The 25,331-nt window shown below is 37.6% G+C and overlaps 2 protein-coding genes across 4 annotated transcripts in view; one reads left to right on the top strand and one right to left on the bottom strand.

Annotated features, from left to right (window-relative positions):
• The window catches only part of LOC110452823 (filaggrin-2-like), a 36,355-nt gene extending 22,806 nt beyond the window's left edge, over positions 1-13,549 (top strand). Inside the window, exons 1-3 of one of the 2 annotated variants that reach the window (XM_021501518.1) lie at positions 6,483-6,631; positions 9,902-10,025; positions 10,364-13,549. In XM_021501518.1, the coding sequence (XP_021357193.1) occupies positions 9,927-10,025; positions 10,364-11,335 (1,071 nt within the window). In that variant the 5' untranslated portion in view covers positions 6,483-6,631; positions 9,902-9,926 and the 3' untranslated portion in view covers positions 11,336-13,549. Of the gene's footprint in view, positions 1-6,482; positions 6,632-9,901; positions 10,026-10,363 lie in introns of those variants that run through there. The other variant, XM_021501517.1, reaches the window with a different exon arrangement.
• Positions 13,550-17,048: 3,499 nt separating this feature from the next.
• The window catches only part of LOC110452814 (synergin gamma-like), a 28,774-nt gene continuing 20,491 nt past the window's right edge, over positions 17,049-25,331 (bottom strand). For both annotated transcript variants that reach the window (XM_021501503.1, XM_021501502.1), the window contains 5 exons: positions 21,951-23,918; positions 21,302-21,384; positions 19,648-19,855; positions 19,253-19,344; positions 17,049-18,882 (listed from right to left, as the gene is read on the bottom strand). In XM_021501503.1, the coding sequence (XP_021357178.1) occupies positions 18,640-18,882; positions 19,253-19,344; positions 19,648-19,855; positions 21,302-21,384; positions 21,951-23,918 (2,594 nt within the window). In that variant the 3' untranslated portion in view covers positions 17,049-18,639. The remainder of the gene's footprint in view (positions 18,883-19,252; positions 19,345-19,647; positions 19,856-21,301; positions 21,385-21,950; positions 23,919-25,331) is intronic.

The following is a 25,331-nucleotide window of genomic DNA, read 5'->3' on the forward strand; positions in this document are numbered from 1 at the left end:
TATTTTAATGAGATATCGATTGAGTACAGTGCTCATGGTTTATAGATATATGCAATACAATACCTTATACTCGCAGGAGCTTTTTTCTTATAAATAGTGGCCATCCGCACTAATGTTGTTATCTTTACCGTAATAAGCCAGTAATATGTCTGAACTCTAACCTTACGCTCGGGCATTTATGAAAAAGATATGGCTGCCTGCACGGTATACATCAAAGCCGTACTTCAACGTTAATAGTGTTTGATGTTTACTACCGAGCCAAACCTTTCAACTTTGTAAGAAAGAGAAGTTCCCGAGGCCTCTATTCGACGAACACCTTATGGTTTCACCTGCTGGGATACAAGACTCATTAGAACGCACGCGAACTCCTATTATTTGATAGAAACGTAAAACAAATGTGTTGCCGTCAGGTGAAGAAACAGATTGACACCCGTTGTACATGTACGTGACACTACACGCGTGAATCATAGATGTTCGCAAAACTCAGATTGTATCTGTCTCTTCATTTTACTGATCCTTTCCATCCCGACCCGGGACATCAGACCATAACAATCACCCTCCACACAGTCTGTCCTGAGCTATACGATCTGTGCCTTGCCCCTTATGAGGTTATACCTATTCCAGGTGGATCTATCTACAATAAAGACCACCAAAGTTTCCGTCTCCCATGCCAGCCAGTGTCAGTAGAAGCGATACCTTAGTAAGATACTTCCGATTTGTCCTGAGCACATGTCTAAACCATCTTATAATATGTTGTTTGTTCTCCAACACATTTGTATCTGTATAAAACATTACTATAAGATTTGTGGTAAAATAGGAAATGCAGACACTTGAAAAGAAAACAGACATACAAAAGTGATAACAAAAACGCTATTCAAACGCTATTCAAACTCAAAATCCGTGAAACTAGCGCAAAATATGAACGAGGGAATGACTCTAGTACAAGGAAATCCTAAATGAGTACAAGAAAATAAAACCAAGGGCTCCCGAAGAGTGAACGTCTTCTGCTTTATCGAAAATTGAATCCAAGCAATGCACTTTCCTCAAAGTGAGAACAGGGACAATGTCAATGAACGAAATTACATGGTATGGCACTCCCTTTCATACACGGAAACGAACATTTCCGAATGACATCATGAGCGCCCACAACATTTCTCCTACATTTAAGTCCTCATTAACCTTCATCTCCCGAAACTTTCTGTGCTAAGTTTGTCCGTCAGCAGTTGGAATCTATCAGGTCAATCATGATATTCGGGAAAGTTCTTGAATACGAAATTGAATGCGATACGTACGCACAGTAGTATAGAGAACATGAATGTTACTATCAATAAAGGGAAAGTCGGCATCGCCCGCCGATCATTGCCCAACCCAGCAGCAAGTAATGCTCAAGGAGGAAAGCAGCTGGTGTAGAAAATCTTAAGTGCAAAAACATTATAACCGATAATTATATGTATACAAGCACTGCAATGATAGAATACTTCTTCTGTAGTCCTAAATCGTGATGCCTGTCAGTTGAAAATGGTCACGCGTACGTATGCTTGAAGATATCAATGCACCAGTAAAGTTGTGTTCACTTTAAATGCACAAATAAGTTGTAACCAAAAGCTTGCGTATATTTAGTAATCCCTATCATTTTACCTCGTCTACTTAACAGTGTGTCTGAATGAAGCAATGTTTCCCTCTCGCGCTCAAATTTCTCCGGTCATATTTCACACGTTCGGGGCCACTCTAGAAAAATGAATATGATCCATAACACAAAAGTGAGTTCTGACTGACTGAGGCAGACGACAAGACAAAAACAATATTAACCGTAGTTTATCATTCAAATTCCATATAATCAAATATCTATTCTTGTGGTAGGCAAATACAATCCTTTCCCTCTTAATCACGTGTCACTCTTCGCTTTCATGAAACAATATTTCATCTAGGGGAGACAAATAATCCTGTTTCCCTACTATAAGGACAGTCAGTGCGTAGAGTCACCTAGACTGGCCACCGTCTCTAGAATATTGAATAATTAAGAAAACAACGTTGACTCTAAATAAAAATGATCACTTGGATGTCTGATCCTAAGTTCTGAACTAGGGGGAGATAAGCTACATTGTAGTAGTAAAATGCAGCCGAGAAATTCTTCATAAAAACTGGTAGCCAGTCTAAGAGTCACATTGTATCACTTTTAGAATAATGTTGAATCGGTTGTTATGTCTGCAACCATTAACATACACTGTATGTATTACTTGTAGGCGGTAAACGCCCATCAAAATCTGCAAACAATTGTTATGAGCATATTCTTGTGCATTTGTGCAGACAAATAACGATCACAGTTGCGTACATTTCTACATCGGTCTTGAGAGCCTGTATCGTTACACGTGTCACATAAATTGTCAATGGCGGACTAAATAGCATATACATCAACGTTCATGATGATCCAGCGCAAGTTGGACAGGGAATGTATTTATCTCCAGTACACACACTTTGTTTGTTACGTAATAATAAGAATATACAGTTGTATGCCAAAAAGAAATCCACATTCCATGTGCACGTTACTTACATGTTGGGGAATAAACACACAAAAATAACTTGTTTGGTGATTGTTTCAATCCCATGGAAACGTCCAGACCAACTGCAACCAAACAAACATACAGGAGTGGGTAGGTCGTAACAAAGTTGTCCCAGGAGTGGGTAGGTCGTAACAAAGTTGTCCAGTAAGTTAAAATAGTAAACAAATATTGGTAAGTGCTCGTCTTATAACAACCGTGCTGGACACCTGTGGACGTATGGAGTGGTATCACTACTTCAGAAAAACGTCGTTATGACATAGTTAAAGAGGAATGTTTTGAGAGACGCCGTGAAGCTGTAACTTAAATACCTCTTTATATTTCATTATATGTATGCTGCAAGGACCCCAATTTATGGAGATTTGCTTATGATATTTATGAATACAATTTGGTAAGACATTTGTATGGTTTCAATGTGTATTTTTGCATAGAATAGGAAGAATCGTTTACATTAAAGCGGATATATCACAAGGTCACTGTGACCTACTTTTCAGCTATGTGCTACAGTTTTCGGCCACTTTTATTATTTGCAGCTTTAGCGTTACACAATATATCGAAAAAAGAAACTTTAAAATAACATCATGCAGTTTTGTCAAAAGGAGACCATTTGTGATTTTGGTTCCCCACTTTACCCCTTCATATATCGGAATGGTCTCCAAGCTGATCTTAATATCATGTCATATCATGATGGCATAACCCCAAGGTATGTATATAGCCAACAGAAGGCCCAAATTCGCACCCATCCTTTTGTATTTGACATATGACATGATAGCCCTCCGAATACTCCAAATAGTACATATTTAGTATAATAATTAATAAATATATTTTCCTCGTAATGGCTGTAAGCATACCAATATTCAATTGATCCATGCAGCAGTATAGATTACTTCCTCGTGGCCAATGGGAAGGAGTCATGAACAGAGAAAATCGTACTAATCATTTTCCGTCTACATACCAAGTCAAATGTGCACGTGAGAATGATTAGTTCTCATCTGAAGCACGTGTGACCATTGAATATCTTGAACTATAATGACTAGCACATGTAGTATTCAAGGGGAATAACTTTTATTGGGCAATTAGGGGCTAATTACATGTAGTGCATGGCATCACATAGCCCCGCCCACCCCACTACAGACTAAAGACAGGATCACTCAATTAGGTGTTAGGTACATATGTCATTCAGATTCTTCAACATTAACTATTTATTATCATAACTGCTAACAATGCCGTTACAAAATGTGTGCTGTCCAATTATATTGTAACAGGAAAGAGAATAGTGTGCTTCCACCGGGATCGAAACCTCGATCTCCAGGTTCCTAGTCGGACGCTCTACCACTGAGCTAAAGGGAAATTCCCTCTAGCTCGAAGCTAGAAGGCGACCTTAATCCTATGTACAATTGAACGCTGCCACACTACTCCCCCCTTTTTAAATGTGTTCCCCCTCGAACACCACAACCCAGGTTCTAACTCCCTGTCACCACAGGAGGGCCACGGACACCATTTGTAACAGGAAAGAGAATAGTGTGCTTCCACCGGGGATCGAACCCATGATTCCAAGGTTCCTAGTCGAAGCTAGAAGGCGACCTTAATCCTATGTACAATTGAACCATGCCACACTATAAACAGCGTTATGAAATCTTTGCTACCGTTGGCGTAAGCTTTAACGTGAACGAGCTCTACTATTCCGCCCAAAATGCCTTATGAAAAGGACCAGGGCCGGTTTCGTTTCGAACTGTAGGGTATGTATTTCAAATAAAAAATATGTGAATCTATTACATCTAGACTGTACAGGAAATGACGTACCACACAGAAAGTCCTTAATTATCTCCTGTCTCCACCGCATTTAAAAAAAAATATATGCAAGAAGTTCTAGTTTTATTAAAAGAACATTTTAAATCAATTAAGTATCTGCGTAGTTAAAGCTTCACGAATAGGCGTCGGAAAAAAGGAAATCCCGGTAAAAATTGGACCTTAGCTGTTAATAGGACGTTAAACAAACCAAACCAAACCACAATTTTATTTATTGTTTCAATAATTGATATCGCTAATAATGTTCATCGCTTTGGTCTCCTTTAATTTGTCGTAATTAAGGGTTTATTCTCTAATAAAACTTATAAACAGGACTGCCGTTGATTGGTATATCAGAGAAAAGCGATAGAGGAACGATACATCTAACGTAAAAAGAAGATAACGTTTGCTTTGATTTTTTAGTTCCAATATTTTATAATGCTACACATATAGAAAAGATTAAGGTGGAGAAAACAGTCATGCTCGCTGATAAACTCTGTGTGCCCCAGGTCAACTCCAAATTCACCTGATAAAGTGTCATATTTTTTTTAATTTTTTAGGCAATAAGACGAGTTTAGAAAAATAACGATAGGTTGATGAAAGTGCGTTTGAGCGTGACGATTTTACAGTTTTCTTGTCTCTATTGCAAGGCGTATTTTTTTAAATGCCTTCCATTGCCATGTCTGTGATATAAAATGCTATAGGTGTTGTATTGGCCATTAATACATGTTGTTTTTATTAGCCTGTTCTTTTTCAAAAGTAACAGGGAACATCACCTCGTCAGATAAAACAAGGTGCTGTTCTCCTTCCCGCTGATAACCTGAAATCTCGCTGAAATAAACATCAGAAATAATTGGTGTGACCACGTGGACGTCCTTGAATACGACTCCACCTCTCGGCACTTAAATAGAAGAGGGATAATTCTTACATGAAACTCTTAAATGATGGCAACAAGTAAAACACAACCGTGACCTGTAGGCCCGCATTCAGGAAACTGTTCCATGCTCAAACTCAGATCCTAACTCTAGCCAAATTTCTTGTGTCGGTGATAAATTAATAAAGTCCGTTTTAGAGAGCCCTACTACCGTTTTCAATATTTACACTTTTGGTCGTGTCTCATGATTTACGCGAGTTGCAAGAAAGTTGGTTTGAGCACAAAATCCATGCTTAAGCATGAAAATATTGTCATGAATACGGGCTTTCGAGCTGGTGTCTGTTTTAGCTGTCGGTGTCTGGAGAATGTGCTTGTTGATTTGAGATAAAAACATATAATTGCTACACCAACTTTAATGCAACCGTGTCCCCACACTGGACACATGGCCGACAACTTAGTAACTTAGGTTTATTTTGGAAAATATTACTGAAAATAAAGAGCAGATAAAGGAGAACGTTTGAGGCCCTAGTACTCAGTGATTGAAATTTGATTCTGCAGAGGTCCCGTATTAATCGCCACATACGATCATATAGTGTGCCACATCAGGTGTATCTGGTTAGGGTAGATACTTTTGTTCAGAACGATGCAAGCTAAGTCCATGTGGAGAGATCTCATACGCACACGTTTTGTACACGTACATGAACTCTCACGTGATTCTACTTTTTCACCTAATGACTATTATCGATCCTTATTCGTGACATATATAAATCCTGACAAAGGCTCCAACATACCAATATGGTGAATTTCCTTTAATGAGACATGGCAGCTAAAGAGAGAAAAAAATACTTATTTGAAATCTCCGCGCTGCTTTTCTATGTCAAAACACATACATCGTTTGGTATTTGTGTAGGTTGTGTACACGACCACATGAATCACTTATGAATGATGATATTGTTCGAAACATAAACAATCAGCCGGAATGGTTTGTCGGCGATGATGTAAGCCATGGAAACGTCTATTTATACTTCCTAAAAATATAACTGTGTCTTAATTGTCAGGATCGCGTGGTTCTCCCGATAACCTTTGTGTATGTAGGGAGATATATGTAGCAGAATGATCGGTGAGATGGTCCACGATTTACTGTGTGCCATATGAGTGTTTGTGTGGGCGAGATAAAGTTGTCAACCAGAGATGCAGACTTTGGAGATGTGACAAAATCCAGATAGTAGTCTGTTCCCTGAGCTATCGCGAGGTCCCTGTCTAGATGAGGGTTGAGGGAGTCGGATTCCTCCCGCCAAATATCTCAGTTGCGCCAGAGATGTTTCAGTGATTTCATTGTTACGAGGTGCACGTGTGTTTAGCACTAAGAAGCGAGGGGTAAAGTCTTAAAGACGACGTAGTTAACATTCAGTTAATAATCTTCAGCCAATTATTTGTCAATATAAAGCCATTTTGTATAACCACGAACTTATTAGGAATGGCGCAAAATAACCCATCCTCGTGCACTTCAACATAATCTGATTTCCAGGTATTTCACAGTACATGTAGTACTAGGGGGTCCTAGTCATATCATATTAGTGTATAAATAGTATAGTACAGACAAGCGCTTCTATCTGAAGAGGGCGAGTCAAAACTACAATCTACTAGCAATCTAGACAAAGGGCCATGCTACATACATATCATAGGACATATCTACAGACCGTAGGGTGGGGATTGATACGTGCCCCGCCCCGTTTCCCATTTTACCTGTGTAAGAGTATTTTGTCAGTACGTAGAAAGAAACGATGACATCACGGGAACAATAAAATATGACGTCACAATAAGTTTTCGATGGGAAAGATAATGTGTATAGGAGGCTTAAAACAAACAAACAAAAATTGCAAATGCTAATAATCACTGTTTTCGAACATAGTTTTGCTTCGGCATGAGATTGTTGCATGTCCAAATCCCGGCTTTATTTTTCAAGGTCTCTACAATATGCAGAACAAGCATTTTTCTTTTGACTTACAGGGAATCGACACGAGACCCTGCTAGTCTATTGTAGGACTTTAAAATATTGAATAAAACTCGATTTTGCTTAAACGATAACACTTGTCATTCACCAAAAACAGTCACGCAATTTCACGTTAAAATAGTCTCCTATGAGCCGTTATTTATTATCATGACAACTGTATATGTGTTTCCCATTGCTTCCATTGGGTTGTTATCAGTATATGTATACGTAAGTCTACATCCTAACACGCCATTTTAACACTATTTACTACAACTTGTACTTCAATGTCACCAACATGTATTCGAGGGGTGTTGAAGGATTTGTAGTGAAAACGTCCACGTTTCGATGGACAATGTCATTAAAATGTTCCACATTATAAGACTCTTTCTAAGCCAATATGTTATAACGTTTCACATTATTTTATCAGTTTACATGTTTAGCTCAGACAGACTGGACCGGTATCTCCTTGTATCGGATGTAATATATGAACCTGTCAATGTCAATTAGGGGTTACTTTGAATTGTTTATATTCCATTTCCTTGGAATCGTCTTCGTGCCTTGGTTTTAAGATATGGTATAAAGATACCTGTCACTACTACTGACCATGCCTTAGCTCGTTAGTGAGATTGACATGCACATCTCCCTTGATTTGACGAGAAACTTCATTTGCTCCCTAACGATATATCACGATGTAGCGATAATGTTTAGAAATTGCTATTGTCATCGCATGGGGTCTGCAAACGCACGCCAACACGACATACAGCTCATTCCTAATCCCAACGCGGAAACAGTTTTGTGTTTGGCCTACATGTGTAGTATTGAGTACTTCATGTATAGCAAGTTCTGTGTTGTATTCAGTTCTCACTTGTTCACTGATTTGAGTTCTGTTCATTGGTCCGTGTTGCGTTCACTGTTCCGTGTTGTGTTAACTGTTCCGTGTTGTGTACACTGTTCCGTGTTGTGTTCACTGTTCTGTGTTCTGTTCACTGTCCGTGGTGTGTTCAGTTCTCTGTTGTTCACAGTTCCGTGATGTGTTAATTGTTCCGTGTTGTGTTTCCTGTTCCGTGTTGTCTTCATTGTTCCGTGTTATATTGACTGTTTCGTGTTATATTGACTGTTCTGTGTTATATTGACTGTTCCGTGTTAAATTGACTGTTCTGTGTTATATTCACTGTTCTGTGTTATATTTACTGTTTCGTGTTATATTGACTGTTCTGTGTTATATTCACTGTTTCGTGTTATATTGACTGTTCGGTGTTATATTGACTGTTCCGTGTTGTATTCAGTACTCTGTTGTTCACCGTTTCCTGTTCTGTTCATTATTCCGTGTTGTGTTCACTGTTCTATTTTGTGTTCATCGTTCCTTGTTATATTCACTGTTCCTTGTTATATTCACTGTTCCTTGTTATATTCACTGTTCCTTGTTATATTCACTGTTCCTTGTTATATTCACTGTTCCTTGTTATATTCACTGTTCCTTGTTATATTCACTGTTCCTTGTTATATTCACTGTTCCTTGTTATATTCACTGTTCCTTGTTATATTCACTGTTCCTTGTTATATTCACTGTTCCTTGTTATATTCACTGTTCCTTGTTATATTCACTGTTCCTTGTTATATTCACTGTTCCTTGTTATATTCACTGTTCCTTGTTATATTCACTGTTCCTTGTTATATTCACTGTTCCTTGTTATATTCACTGTTCCTTGTTATATTCAGTTTCGGGGTGTGTTTGTTGTTCCGTGTTGAATTCACTTTCGTATTGTATTCACTCTTCCTTGTTGTATTTATTGCTCCGTGTTGTATTCATAGTTCCGTGTTGTTTTCACTGTTCCGTATTTTGTTTATTGTTCTGTGTTGTATTCACTGTTCTCTATTGTTTACTGTTCCGTTTTGAATTTACTGTTCCATCTTGTGTGCACTGTTCCGTGTTTTGTTCTCTGTTCCCTCTTGTGGGCACTGTTCCGTGTTTTGTTCTCTGTTCTATCTTGTGTGCACTGTTCCGTGTTGTCTTTTCCATCTTGTGTGTACTGTTCCGTGTTTTGTTTTCTGTTCCATCTTGTGTGCACTGTTCCATGTTTTGTTCTCTGTTCCATCTTGTGTTAACTGTTCCGTGTTTTGTTCTCTGTTCCCTCTTGTGGGCACTGTTCCGTGTTTTGTTCTCTGTTCTATCTTGTGTGCACTGTTCCGTGTTGTCTTTTCCATCTTGTGTGTACTGTTCCGTGTTTTGTTTTCTGTTCCATCTTGTGTGCACTGTTCCATGTTTTGTTCTCTGTTCCATCTTGTGTGCACTGTTCCGTGTTTTGTTCTCTGTTCCATCTTGTGTGCACTGTTCCGTGTTGTCTGTTCCATCTTGTGTGTACTGTTCCGTGTTTTGTTCTCTGTTCCATCTTGTGTGCACTGTTCCGTGTTTTGTTCTCTGTTCCATCTTGTGTTCACTATTCCGTGTTTTGTTCTCTGTTCCATCTTGTGTCCACTGTTCCGTGTTTTGTTCTCTGTTCCATCTTGTGTGCACTGTTCCGTGTTTTGCTCTCTGTTCCTTCTTGTGTTCACTGTTCCGTGTTTTGTTCTCTGTTCCATCTTGTGTTCACTGTTCCATGTTTTCCAGCTGTTTGTTGCAGTGCTAACGATACAACTTGTCATAGCTCGTTTGTATTTTACATGTTATGTTCCCTACTCTCTTTCCAGGTTCCTGACTCCCTGGGGAGCGGTGATGTTCGTGGTAGGAGTGCTGTGTCTATGTGTGTGTATTTGCCTGTGCCTTCACGCCTACTGCATATTCAAACTCAAGGACCAGGAGACACAGACCACGGTAATTAAACATTTATTCGAAAACATACTAAAAAACTATATTTTTGGCAAAATATACAAAAGAATTTTTCCGACAATCTCGTGGTCTTGGTTTAGATCTTTTATAATCATAATATGAGAAAATATTTTCGAATTATCGATATTACAAAAATGAAGATATATTTAATACTGAAATAAATCACTGTCGGGCTAAACAGAATATTCTAGAAAGTCTGGCTGTATAAGTCTAGTTATATTGTTTGTATTCCCATGCACGTCAATTTATATATGTATATACAATTACAAGTGAAAATTATGTTTTGCCCTGTACTGTAGCCTTCTTTATATATTGTGTTGTAGGATGAAATCCACATGTTTTCCTCCAAGGACTCTGAATTATCGCCCACCTTCACAGTAATGGACAAGAAGCCTCCCATTGGGCCGGACAGTGGTATGAGGAACGGACGTTATACAGGCGGTGGAGGGTCGCTAGCGAAGAAACAAGTGTCCATATCTCCTGAAGTGTCCGTTCCCATACAGCACCATGGGCCACAGCAGGTGCAAGTGTCGTACGTCCAGGCTAACAGGTCACACCCCCAGTCGGCGACGTATACGTCATCGGGTGGTCAGTCTACCCAGTCGTCTGGACAACAAGGCCAGACGTCAGGTGAGGGGTTCAGGGGTTATGGTTCGACCCATGGCGGAGGAGGGTATGTGACCGGAGGTAGCACCTCTCATAGTGGGAGTAGACAGGTGGCAACCGGAACTACTCAATCGCAAGGTGGAATTAGCAATATGTCTGGAAGTTATAGCGGAAGTGGTGGACACGTGACCGGGAACCATCCACAAAACAACCCAAGTTCTCATGTAAACATCGGTTACTCTCAATATGGCGGTAGTGGACAGTTATCACCCGGGGGGTATCAGGCCAGCAGAAGCGGAACCATGTCGTCTGTTAGCTCACGTGGACACAGTCCAGGGTACGGATATCCGCTACAGCCACACCAGCCTACCCCTTACAGCACACTGACGCAAAAATCGGCCATACCCGTCAGTGTGTCGCATGTACAACATGGTCAGGTGCACAAAGTGGCTGGCGGATATGATGAAGACTATGACAATACGGCAGAAACAGCGCCGATGATAGGGCACTCACAAAATCAAAGTAACCAATCGTGGCGTCCGTCAGGGTCATCACGTGACGACGATGTACCAGAGCCACAACCATTGGTCTATCCGTCAGAACGACGACCAATGACTTTCGAGCAAACGTCTACATCTAAAATGAGTATTTATGATAACATGTATGCGTTAGATAAGTTGGGTGAATGAGTACTTCTTATAAAAGCTAGTAATTTCAAAGGTAGAAGTTCAGAGTACGCCACTGTTTAGGTTGCGAGCATGTTTAAAACATGAAGCAATACATATATACCATACGACAACTGACATTCGTCTCACGATTAAATGTCCTTTACATTAGCACCATAAAAGTATACCTTACTCGCGTCATATTTCGACCCTTATGATTTCCCATTTGATGGTATATACCACGTAGAGGCTAGTTTTGACAGGTTGATCGTTTTATGAGCCAAATTGGTCTAATTTTCAAGATTATTTTTTCATAATTTTAATCTATGAAATCTATGATTCCCCATACTCGTTTCATACCATCAGGTGCAATTGTGCTGGGTTTGAGATATATTACTTAACACCGAGAGTGCTCGTCGTTGCAGTTTAAACGCAAGTAGAAAACAGAATAAGTTTTTGTGAAAAAAACGTGCATGTATGAATTCACAGATGAATTTACTTAAATTTATTTATTTAAACAGTATTTTTTCCTGACATACTGCAATATCAACATGTCTGTAGGCCATCGACTCACAATTTGAGTATACATCGACAGACCTTATTACATACAATGTGACGTTAATGAAAAGCAATCCATCCAATTGGAAAAGGCTGTGACGTCATGGGAATTGTTTCTATTGACGTCACACGTATGAAAGGTCGCATCAATGTAGTGAATTATACGTTACACCAGACATAGCTACACGTACATATATGTACAACAGGAATTATGTGATCGTTAGCTTTACATGGCGCTTTGCTTTCACCTTTTTTTGCAATTTACATATATAAATACATTTGTTTGAAGCTTGGATTCGCTTGTGCTACTTCCACAAAATTAAATGATAACGGTGCTTATAGGGTTAGGGTAGTAGTATATATATATGTATCTACTGGTGAAGATTTGTAAGTGCGCTTCCGTACAATAAACCACGTTACAATCGCCATTATTAAAACGTTCTCTTAGAGTGAGAAGCAGCACGTTCGTGATGAGATGTTGTAATGTGATTGGTTTAGATTTATTTTCAAATCGTGTTTAATGCTTGTTTTTGAATGTATGTTTATTTCCATTTTAAATGCAAGTATATTCAGATACAATGGTAGTTATTACAGTCAACGAAAAGTTAGTTATTTGTTTTATTTAAGAACATTTGCATATGAACTTGAAATACACGTGTAGGTGTAGTTGTGGCAATTAACGAAATATGTACACGAGTATGTCGGGTCTAGCCCAATAACACTTTACCTCCCTTGACACATGTTATATGACTAATTAATGGCACCATACTAACGTAATGCCTGCGTTGTTTTGAGAGAGTGCACACATGTCGAGAGGCCAGCCCAAGTACGTCCTTCCCTCACTCACTCATGTTATATAATTACATGATAAACCAATACCACTACCTAACTGACGATGTGTCTGAGTACAGTCTGTTAGAGGTCCCGCCCATACACAAACCTTACCGATACCTTACTGACGATGTGTCGGAGTACAGTCTGTTAGAGGTCCCGCCCGTACACAAACCTTACCGATACCTTACTGACGATGTGTCTGAGTACAGTCTGTTAGAGGTCCCGCCCGTACACAAACCTTACCGATACCTTACTGACGATGTGTCTGAGTACAGTCTGTTAGAGGTCCCACCCGTACACAAACCTTACCGATACCTTACTGACGATGTGTCTGAGTACAGTCTGTTAGTGGTCCCGCCCGTACACAAACCTTACCGATACCTAACTGACGATGTGTCTGAGTACAGCGTGTCAGGGGTCCCGCCCGTAAAAACCTTACCGATACCTTCCTGACGATGTGTCGGAGTACAGTCCGTCAGGGGGTCCCGCCCTTACACAAACCTTTCCTGTCTTTACCCCTATCTACGGTTTTTTTCGACATTGTGACGTCGTTTAGCTTGGCATACTGTATATTGATACACATGTATTTATATTAATATAATTTAAAAATACGTATATTTATATATAGGAATTATGTATGGTTGTACAGCAGTGAAAATATGTATTTTATTACAATAAAGAAAACATGTTAAAGAAATCGTGTTGTTGTTTAGCCTACTGTTGTTTTTAATGTACCTTCATTGATCTTGAAACAAATTTGTCAATGGTAAATCTAGGAAACCAAATAGAAGTGCCCAAAAACATACGAACTTCATCTCCTCCATCCACACACACGCACTTTTGAGATGTAAAGATTTTAATTTAAAAATTCAGGATCCGCCACGGCTTGCGTTTTAGAACGTGCTAAGCCTGGCAAATGTATGGTGGATTACAGGCACGTACAGCTAGAATAACGAGGAATGTTATTAACTCGTGTATATTAGTAGATTGTTATCTTTATGCCTACAAATCTCCCGCTGATATATCAGAAAATACACGGAATGTTACCGCCCGATGGAAGTTTGACTGTATGTGTGTTATATGTAAACACGTTTGAGATGCTAGTGGATTATTCTAATGATACGTCTCATAAGCATATGCATTTTCAGAAACTTAGATTAGGACCCAACAAAACTAGTCCCCTCTGATTACTTATATGGAAAATGACATACTAACTGATTGCTAGATACTTTCTAATGGAAATTTAAGGTAGATAACTATATAACATATATCACAGACATTGTGGGTAACGTAGCATATATCCTTAAGGAATTCTTAAACAATCATAGACATAATGTGTAACGTAGCATGTATCCAGATCTCACAAAAATCACATGTATGGTGTATCCTGAGGAAGCATAAATTCCTTGAGGGAGACAAGTTTTACGCAAAACACGTATATAAGGTGCCAGGAAATGTAAATATCTAAAGGGGGACAATAATAACAATACTCACTTGTACATCATGTGAAAGGTAGCGTATATCCTTAACTTTCGTACAGTTAAAATGTATGTGTTAGGAGTAAGGAAACGTAATATCATTGAAAAGATAACCCTAAGACTAATCACGTATACAATATAAGCACACAGGCGTGTAGCTGTAAATGACACGTGTTTTATGTTTATTTTATACGCCCGCCCACGCTAAATAAAATAAGAAATGGTCTAGCCGACTTGATACAAGGGAAGTAACCCTTACTTTGATGCATCATTCAACAGGCAGGACGCAGTAACGAAACTTGTGCGTCAACAATTCACATCCATTTCAATAATGCACTTAAAATAATTACCGCTTTATACAAAAGTCGCATTTATATCGTAATTATCTGTTCCCTGTTTGCGAAAGGCATTGGAGCTATGTAACTGTAGATACATTTTTTTTTCTATTTTAACTGTTTTCCCACATAAAATCTTACATTTTAAGATTTCCTTAAAGGATTGTATACGGGTTCATATAGCACATCCAGTAAACTACTTATACGTGATGCTTCGCTGACTAGTAGCGATATGTACTTTGTACAACAATTTAAGTATTAATCTCCTGATATTTCATTAGCTGTTTTGAAAACAAAATTCATGTTTTGAAACAAATCTAATCAAGTGACCTAGAAGTCTTGGTTCTTGAACTTTAGCCTCTCTATACCCTTCACACTTTGACGAGCGTTCCGATTCATTCATTTTTCATTATCTTAAACCTTAGGGTTGTTAGTACAGTGGAAATAATACAAAATATAACTATATATATATATATATAAACAAATAGAACAACACACAGACCATGCAAAAACGATCAAAGCGATAGTGCAGAGTGGTTCCTTTAAGCTTAAACAATATTGAATCTCCTTTTCCTATGACGCAGAAATTTGGCCCAACTAGGTTTTACAATTTGTTTTAATGAAACGGTTTGTTATCAGTATACCGAGTATATTCAACAATGAAATGAGTCGTCTTCGTTCCAATATATATATACAAATTCTATCTTTCATTTCTATACCATGAAATCCACCTGTTTCAAATATTCATCCTAATGTTGGGTTTTTTTTCTAAACATTTTCTTCAGGTTGGTAAGTATTGATTATGAGAAGATTCCTGTAAGCAAAACGATAAGTTAAGATTCACCGGAATCGTTTTGAAATGGCGCTCAGCTGTAGGTTTATATTCCTTGGATGACATGGTGAACAGATTTAAGAACTTGGAGTTTTAGACGTTAACATATATAAGTTATGGTGTTGACAAACTTTCACTATGATATTGATTCAGGCATCCCTTTACTATTCCGTCTTTGCGTATTGCAGAGTTATCTTCTCTTGTGAGCAGGTATTGATTGTTACGTCATTTGTTTGGCAGAGTAACGTCATCAATTTTTGAGAAAACGACGTAATTTTCTCACACAAACAAATGACGTAACAATCAACACCTGCTCACAAGAGAAGATAACTCTGCAATACGCAAAGACGGAATATATGATAGCAGTCAAGGGTCAATGAAAGTCGCAATGTGGTCGGATTGAGCTACGTTGTAACACCATCGCATGCTATGTCCTTTTACTAGTTTGTTTCTCCTGGTAGTAATACCTCGTATATAGAAGGTACAAAGTTAGTAATATAGATTTTCTGTTAGTATAAGAAGCATAGATGAAAAATCTACTCGCATACCAAACATGGTTAACTTTAATAGTAAACTGATATACTAGGTATGTCATGGAATATGTGTGATGGGTTGGTTGTTTAGAGTTTAACGTCCTATCAACAGCTAAGGTCATTTAAGGACGTGTGTGTGACAGTATATAGTGATAGTCCTCTATGGCAGTGAAATAAACACTTATCAATATCATGTGTCAATTGTCAAGGATATTTTCTATTTGAAACAAAATGTGATATTAACATAAGAACTGTTTTCTGTTCATATAAATCCATTTTATTTTTTTTAAGCACAAAACTAAATCTTAAAACCTACATTATTTTTGGACACTGGCATTAGAAAATATGATGAGGAGTTAATTTCAAATCACAAGACATAAATAAAATTATTGAATCTAAAAACAAATTACATTCAAAGAGATATTTTTTTTTAGGAATAGGTATCTGGCAATAACTGACATATGATACATAGCCAAAAAACATTACCTGGAATTCACAGTACCAGGAAGTAGTGGGACAAACAAAGACATCAACACCAATCTGACATATTTAACAGATTTAATCTTAAATAGTTGTACATGATCATGTAAATATGTGTACAGAGTTTTACTGGTAAACAGCACTCATACAATGGGAATGTTCATTAACAATTAACAATACATGTCTCTAGCGTCAACATACCAATAAATACATATAGCATACACTAAGAAATATTGCACTGATTTTACACTGGTAGAGGTTCCTTTGAGCTGGACACAAACACTGTACAACAGATTCACCTGACAAGAATTAACAGAAAGTTATCTTTACAAATTAAATGATTTATTATCTTAAGAAAGCTAAGTGAACCTTCTACACAAGAAGATCAAAGGAAACTCAATGTACTGGAATATAAAAGCAAACTCAATGTAAAAGAGAAGACAATGGAAAAAACTCAATGTACAAGAAAAGACATTGGGAGACTTAAGTCGCTGGAATCCAATTCCTGGCATTACTTAAAGTATAAGAATAATACAAAGGGATCTTAATATACAAAAAGAAGACAAAGGAAAACTATCTAGGCCCAATTGTTAACATGATTTGCTTCACAATCATTCACTCAATCACCCCTGAAAACACATTTGAAGTCTTCCAATTCAAAGGTTGGAATAGTTCATTATGAAATTTCAAGGGTGAATGAGTTCATGAAAATATTTCACTTACTGGTAATTTTGCTCAAAAATATTGAAATTCAAAAATAAACTATGGTACACGTATTGGGGTTCCAAATTATTGTCTGATGCCAAACAATACAAAAATGAATATAAATTTTGAATTTTCAAAATTTGCATTAATGATTGGTAAGTCTAATATAGATTTGAACAATGGGGCTCAGGTTGGAAAGCTATATGTATATCACATGATGTAAAGATTAATGCTTATATAAAATATAAACTTTCTACAGCATTCATGTCAGATCCCCTTTTCACATTTCAACATTCTCACAATTCAATAGTTTAACAAACCTGTTCCAGAATGTAGAAATTCTGTCCCCCATTCTACAATGCAAGAAGCTCTAAGGAATAACCTAGACATTGTATATAATAATAATAAAGGAGACTGAATTAAGTCACACATATAGGATAACTATGAAGTATGGGTGGGGGAGGGGAAAGAAGAGGGGGGGGGGGGATTACATGGGAGAATGACCAATTGATTTACAAAAAGGTTCACATCAAATTAACTTGGAAAGTCATCCATGTCTCAGTAATTTTGAAATATCATGATGAAATCCAACTGAATACCAGGTACATGTAGGCTAATCAATTTCATTATGTGTGATAATTGATCCAATCTTGTAACAACCAACGATCTGCTCTTCATTTGAAAAAAGTTGAAAAAATGACCTCAACATAACTTGAACTTGGGTGTACAGTCCCCAATACAAGTATACGTGTCACACCACCTTGGGTGTACAGTCCCCAATACAAGTATACGTGTCACACTACCTTGCCCTCCTACATATATCATTGAAATTTATTGAGTTATTTAAAGTGAGTCAGATGTTATGGCCAGGATAATGAATTTGACCTATGACCTCAATGTGGCCTTGATCACAGGCAAATAGAATCAATATTGGTACACAACACACTGCCTTGTCATCCTACAACCATCTTTATAATTCACTGACCACTCTTCAGTTAGTCAGAAAAACTGACCAATAATGGACAGATGAACAAACTATGACCATATACTCCGACATTTTCTCTGGGGAACATAAAAATAATTTCTCTCTATAAAAAGGCTTTATGTTATCTGCTTTTTAGGTTTTGTTTAATCTTCTTTATGAACAAAATAACAGTATTTATATCCAGAATTCTTTTCACAATTGAAAAAAAAAATTAGGACAGAATTAGCACTGCAGCATGTTCAAAAGTATTATAAGAGGCCTGAGAAACAAGCAAACATCTAAAAGCTTTTGGCTTTGGACAAATTTTCCTTCTAAAGGTACTGTCATGGTTACAGGACATGTTAGACGCTTAACTCACGTCAAGTACATAACATGGGGAGGATAAAAATATAGACACATGACATGTAAGACTGGGTCATTTAAGAATTGTTTTAGGGGCTTGGCGAGTTGACAAAAACAGCAAAAAGAAAATGTGACCCACTTTTTATCTCACAACAAATTTTTAAGAAAAAACTAAAATTCAATATATTGACTATACAAAAAAAATAATGTATTTTTCCATCAACAATACCATGAACAATACTCCTATCACAATAGCTCCGTTAGTTTGAGAGCCGGTAAAGTGGAGTCCACACAGTTCACCCAGAAGTTTGCACATGACGCGTGGTACTGACGTCCTCCGTACGTTAGCTTCGGACACTCGTCCTCACGATTGAAGTTTTTACTCAGTGTATCCACATTCAACAGACAAACCCCACATGCCTTCCTCTGAGACAGCGAGTCATCTGACTTCAAAAGAGCATTGTTGAAATGGAGAGAGTTGTCGTCCGGCTAAAAATGAAATAAAAATAAAATACATATGGTTATAAGTAAATTAAATAGCACCATTGAGTACAGTCTGTGATGACTTAACAACAGTCCTACACTAACTTACCAAAACGGCAAATGATGCAGATCAACTTGGACTTCTTCAAAAGTAACTTTTGGAATGTTTTAATTTGGTAAAACGTATAACTTATACTATGTGCATTAATTAATATGATCACAAACTGACACTCCTGTATTCTTATTCATGGAAACATTTATTTGCATTAAACTCAAGGTATATTACAACCAGAATTATTATGTGTTATACATGAATTTGCCATTGATGCCAAACAACAGGTTTTATAAGGTAACATAACATAACGGGTATGCTGACCATTAGGTTACCGCCGACCAGGAAAGCTGTCAAGTTGTTCCATGATAGGTCTATGTCCTTCAGCAGCTGGCTGAGTTTATCTGTTGCCAGGCCTAAGCAGGACAAACAAATTACAATGTTAGAAGAAATCTAGAGTGAAGCAGGTATACAAACAAATATTAAAATGTAGGACAAAATAAAATATATCTCTCTCATATCGTATTTGTCTGCTTCTTCATAGTCCTATATTTGCTCTATTTGCCAGACTTACAAAAGTACAGCATGCTGACAATTTAAAAACATTACAAATTCAAGTTTAATGTTCACAAAAAAGTTGTCCTTGTCTATGGACAAAATAAGGACAATGTTAATTATAACAAGAATTTGCAATCAACTTGAGACAAACAATGAACTACCTTGTGACTTCATTGCCGTGGTGATACGACAGACAACCCTGAAGATCTCCACGACTCCCTGGACGTACTCCGACCCCTGCTCCGACTTCAGAACCTCGTTACACACCACAGAACTGCTGATGGAGTTGAAGATATTGTTGGCATCCTTGATCATACGATAACTGTTGTCAAGGCAACGCTGCCATTCATAGGAATGTTTGTCACTGCCCTGTAGGTTTGATAAAAACTACATTAATCTTTCAACACAAAATATCAAATAACTAGACAAGAAAAGGATAAAGTGTTTTTTGTTCATATCAAATGTAATACATTTGTATTCCTATAAATAAATACATTTGACATAAGCGTTTTTCATACTGTAAGATTTATGTCTAAAAGGAAATAATATCAGAATCCTAATGCTCAATTTTTCTTTTCTTTCAACCCTATATACTTTGTATAGTGAGGGGTAAACAACTTCACATTTTTATTTATGTATAGCACTAAACTACATGCATATTTTGAAATATCCTTCTAGCCATCCTATAAATCAATAGTACATACTGAACATTTTTCACTAGCTCTGCCACAAAATCTATCAACCCCAGATGTAAGACTAGTGGAATACTGCATCCCTGTTTACAAATTTCAAAATAGGATTTAAGTTTAAGTAAATTTTCTCTTAACTCTTGCAGACTTGCAATAACATTTATATCTATGATAACCACTTACAGAAAAGCAGTATCGTACTTCAGTCCTCTCTAGGTCTATTAATGACTTCTATTATTAATGACTTCTATTAATGACTTCTATGAACAAGATCACTGCCACTTCTTTGACAAAGATGTACAATAATGTAGTTGTATGTTCAGTAGAATTGCTGTAAATACTAACAAGGGAATGTCCTATAGAATTGCTGTATATACTAACAAGGGAATGTTCTATAGAATTGCTGTAAATACTAACAAGGGAATGTCCAGTAGAATTGCTGTATATACTAACAAGGGAATGTCAAGTAGAATTGCTGTAAATACTAACAATGGAATGTCCAGTAGAATTGCTGTAAATACTAACAAGGGAATGTCCTATAGAATTGCTGTATATACTAACAAGGGAATGTTCTATAGAATTGCTGTAAATACTAACAAGGGAATGTCCAGTAGAATTGCTGTATATACTAACAAGGGAATGTCAAGTAGAATTGCTGTAAATACTAACAATGGAATGTCCAGTAGAATTGCTGTAAATACTAACAAGGGAATGTCCTATAGAATTGCTGTAAATACTAACAAGGGAATGTCCTATAGAATTGCTGTANCTAACAAGCGAATGTCCAGTAGAATTGCTGTAAATACTAACAAGCGAATGTCCAGTAGAATTGCTGTAAATACTAACAAGCGAATGTCCAGTAGAATTGCTGTAAATACTAACAAGCGAATGTCCAGTAGAATTGCTGTAAATACTAACAAGGGAATGTTCAGTAGAATATCATTGTAAAGACTTATGGAAATGTTCTGTAAACTTACTGTAAAAACTTACAGGAATGTCCTGTAGAATATTGGTGTAAAGTTTTACGAAAATGACCTGTATTTCCTGTAACATCCTATAAAGAATTAATGGAACTTCCTGTTAAAGACTGAATGGAACTTCCTGTCAACTTGCTGTAAAAACTTACGGGAATGTCCTGTAGAATATTACTGTATCGGTCGCCAAGGACTGGTAAAGTATTCTGCATCGAAGCTTGGAAAGTGTCGTTAACTGGAATTATAGCATTGCTTACATATCATATAACTATGAGGTAGATTTATAGTAAATTTCTGAAATATAGTCATTTTTTGTAAATAATCCAGCTGGCTATATCTTGGATACTTTTGATGGTAATGAACGTGGCATGATAATCTATTTGGAACAAAAGACTAAGGTGGCTTGATTATTGAGAACAATGTTGCCAGATTTTCTACTGAGATCAAAAATGTCTTAATTTCCTAATAGGAGCAAAGGTGGCTGGTTTATCTACTGGGCATAAAGGTGTCTGGATTTCCAATTGTGAACATAGGTGGCTAGATTATCTACTTGCAATGAAGAAGGCTGCATTACTCTTTCTAAAGAATCTACCGGATAAGATGGTGGCTGAATTTTCTACTGAGAATGAAAGTGACTGGTTTATCTATTGGGAACAAAGGTAGCTGGATCTTATAAAAACATAAATTCACATTTATAACTTTTCTGTAAGTGCAAAAATATATTTCTCATGAATAAAAGTTTTTCAGTATTTAAATGATTTTCAGCTACAATCAGTGAGGGAAACAGCACTTTGTACTTACCGTTGGCAGTCTCCTCTACATTGGTTCCCTCTGTGGTACTCAGCTCAGCGCCTTTCTCAGGACTCTCTCCCCGCGACCGATCCCCAGACCCCTGGTCCTCACTGCTATCACCATTACCTTCATCCTTTATCAGGTCCAAACTGTCTACAGACTTGGACTCCATGTTGACCGGAGTGTTAAGTTGCCTTGGTAGAATGGTTTCAAAGTTCCCGTACTCGTTACTAGATATAGACTGCGTGTCCTGGTCGAGGACATTCTGTAGCCGACTTTTAGAGAACGGCAGCTCCAGACTGGATATCGACTGAGAGTCCTCACTCTTGGTGATTGACAGCTGGTCCTGACCAATGTCCAGTGTGTCCTTGGGGAGACCTTGATCCACGTCTGTCTGGTCCAGCATCATTATGTCAGCATACCTGGACTGGGCATTTGATGCAGCCTTCTTTGCCTCCTTCACCACTGGTTTGGACACAACCCCCACACCAGACATATGGTATTTCCTCCTGCCATCATCTAGCATGGTTTGGGGTTGGTGGTAGTTATCCATGTCCTCATATCCACGACTAAACTCACTGAAGTCTTCATCACCTTGGTCGTCGTCCATGGGAGGCGGTACTCTGAAGGAATCCTCCTCCTCATCTTCAGGACCTAATGATGGCAGGCGTTTTGCCTTTGCAGAAAATACTTTTGATTCCCCATCAAGATATGTATTGGTAGATGCAGCCACCTGTGGATTCCATTCACTGTTAACAGCTGTTTTTTGCGTATACACTTCTTTAAGATCGGTCGGTAAATTCTGTGGTTCTCTGACCTTAAATAGGCCGAGAATTTCTTCTGACTGTAGACCTTCCTTCTTCACAGAGATGACAGCATCCTTATCAACACCCGAACTGCTGTCTGTTGTAGCACTACTCACGTCCTCGGGACCTTGGAAGTCTGCCCAGTCATCACTCGCTGTCTCTGTTTGTTCAAATGCTGGAGCAGGTTCCAAGTGTCCAGAATCACCAAATGTACTGCTGGATGAAAATGCCGGCCAACCAGAATCAGCCTCTGTACTTGTTTTAGAACTCTCACCAAAACCTGTCCAATCAGAATCTGTATTACTGTCTAATGGCAGTGGAGTGACACTTGTAACTGTAGCATCCATTGGTTGATCAGAGTTAACAGATGATGTAATGGGTGGTGCACTATTAAAAAGACTTAAAATACTTTCCTTTCCTGAATCAGTACCAGGAACCTCAGTCCCTGTTGGCTCTGTTTTTGGTTCCTGATCTAAAACAACACCTTGAAAATCTGCCCAGTTTTCATCATCATCCTCTGCACCCTCCTCTGGAGGGTTGGGACCCTCTGCTGAACCAGCCTCATTTCCTGTGCTCAATTCTGATCCAAAGTCTAGAGATCTCAACGCTGCATATTTGTCTTCCTCACCGATCAATGTCAAGCTGACATCACTACCTGAAGCTTTCAACTGATCATGATCTGCAGTAAGCCTAGACACAGCAGATTTTGAAAAGTTTCCTACAACAGGCGCCTGCTGGAAATCTGCAAAATCAGAATCGGACGATTTGGGGGGTGAGTTTCCAAACTGTTGGTCAGATTTTTCTGTGGAGTCAGCTACCACGAGGTCAGGGGTGTGGAACTGTGAGCTTTGTAATGGCTTAGATGGTACACTAGTTACAATAGCATCACCATGAGGCTTTGACCACAAATTACGGATGGCCGGGATCGCCGTGGGAACTGCAGTGGAAGGCATGCTGGGTAAAGGAAGTGAGGATTTGGATACTGGACGATGGAGTGGACTCTCCTGCTGTTTCTGTTTCTTCCGTTCAAAATCCTCCAGGTAAGACTCAAACGCTTTGAAGTCCTCATTTTCAGACTGTTCCGAGGAGAACTGACTGCTATCGCTAGGTTTGCTGTCCGCAGACTTGAAATCGTCAAAATCAGCTTCTAGGCTGTTTGGAGTTGATGGACCTTCAACAAAAAATGATCATCTTCCATAAGTGGTAATTAGAACAATGTACCATTTAAAAAAAAAATGATGAACAAAAGCTGTTTCACACAATTTCAACTACTTTGTAAAATTGTTTTAAAACAAACATGTATAACTTGTACATAATGCAAAACAGTCAAAAGGTCTGTACAGTGTATATAAATATGCATGGAACAAATACAAACAGTCACAAATATACATCCTTGAAAATCAGAATTTTATTATTGATATTATATTACAATATATTGGAGAAATAATATTCGATTTTTTCAAAAGTATTAACTTTTCTTGTCAAATTTTACAGTACCATTTTAACCATCTAGTGACTAATTTATTTACATAGATAGCCTCAGGTCAAAATGTTAATCACAGAAGAAAATAAATAAATAGGCAAGGGCTTTTCAAGGCTAGCAAAATAATTATCTAGTAATAAGAAATTAAATCACCTATAGTTCTGTATCATTGATGAATCATTGTACTTTCTTACCCTTTCACCCCTATGCAACTTAAATAAACTCTATCATGCATTGATCTAGATAAGTCCATTATAGTCTACAGTGGTGAAAGGATTAATAACATATAAAAAGTCATACAACTTTTCTAAGACAACTCAATTATTTTCGCTGTTATATAATTGTAAAGTGTATAGCTCCTTAAAAGAATGAAACCTCGCAATTTGTGATGAAAGCAATAAATCAAAGTAATTAATAATCAAACAAAAGATAAAGTGTTATTTTTTTAGAAAACAGAAAAAATTGTCAATTTGATAAATTAAATTAATTACAATTAATGATAGATTAAGGACAGGAAGAGTCACTCCGCTATGAAATGTACCAAGAAAGGGCAAATCTGAGCATTAATATTTGTATGTCAGCAGTGAAAGCAAATTGGTCAGGAATAAAAATATTGTAATCAAGAAAGGATTTATAAAGATACACTGTATTTGGCAAACATTTAGATACATATCATTATTTATATAAAAGGTTTGAAAAAACCCCATTTCCATATAACTTGAGCATGAAATAGGTATTCAAATACATATGGTTGAAATTTTCTAGTTCCATAACTGTTTTGTGAATTAGGTCACCACCCAATACTAAATCAATACTAAAACCTCATGAATATATATAGTCCAACATTGTTTTATCAGCTCATAATCAGGTACATTTTGGGAGGGTGGGGGGGGATATATATGGTCACATGACAGTTGTATAATTGCTATGGATTTTTATTTAAGGATCCACTCCCCTTAATTTCATTTTGGAAAAAAGAGGCCCAATTGGCCTGCATTGCTCACCTAGTATTAATCTCACAATTGTTACCTTAAAAGTAGACTAAAATAAAGCTACAGGAAAAATATCAGTGTTTTGACTCAAAGTTATTCAAAATAAGGT

Source organism: Mizuhopecten yessoensis, unplaced genomic scaffold, assembly GCF_002113885.1.
Source record: "Mizuhopecten yessoensis strain PY_sf001 unplaced genomic scaffold, ASM211388v2 scaffold6893, whole genome shotgun sequence".
NCBI lineage: Eukaryota > Metazoa > Mollusca > Bivalvia > Pectinida > Pectinidae > Mizuhopecten > Mizuhopecten yessoensis.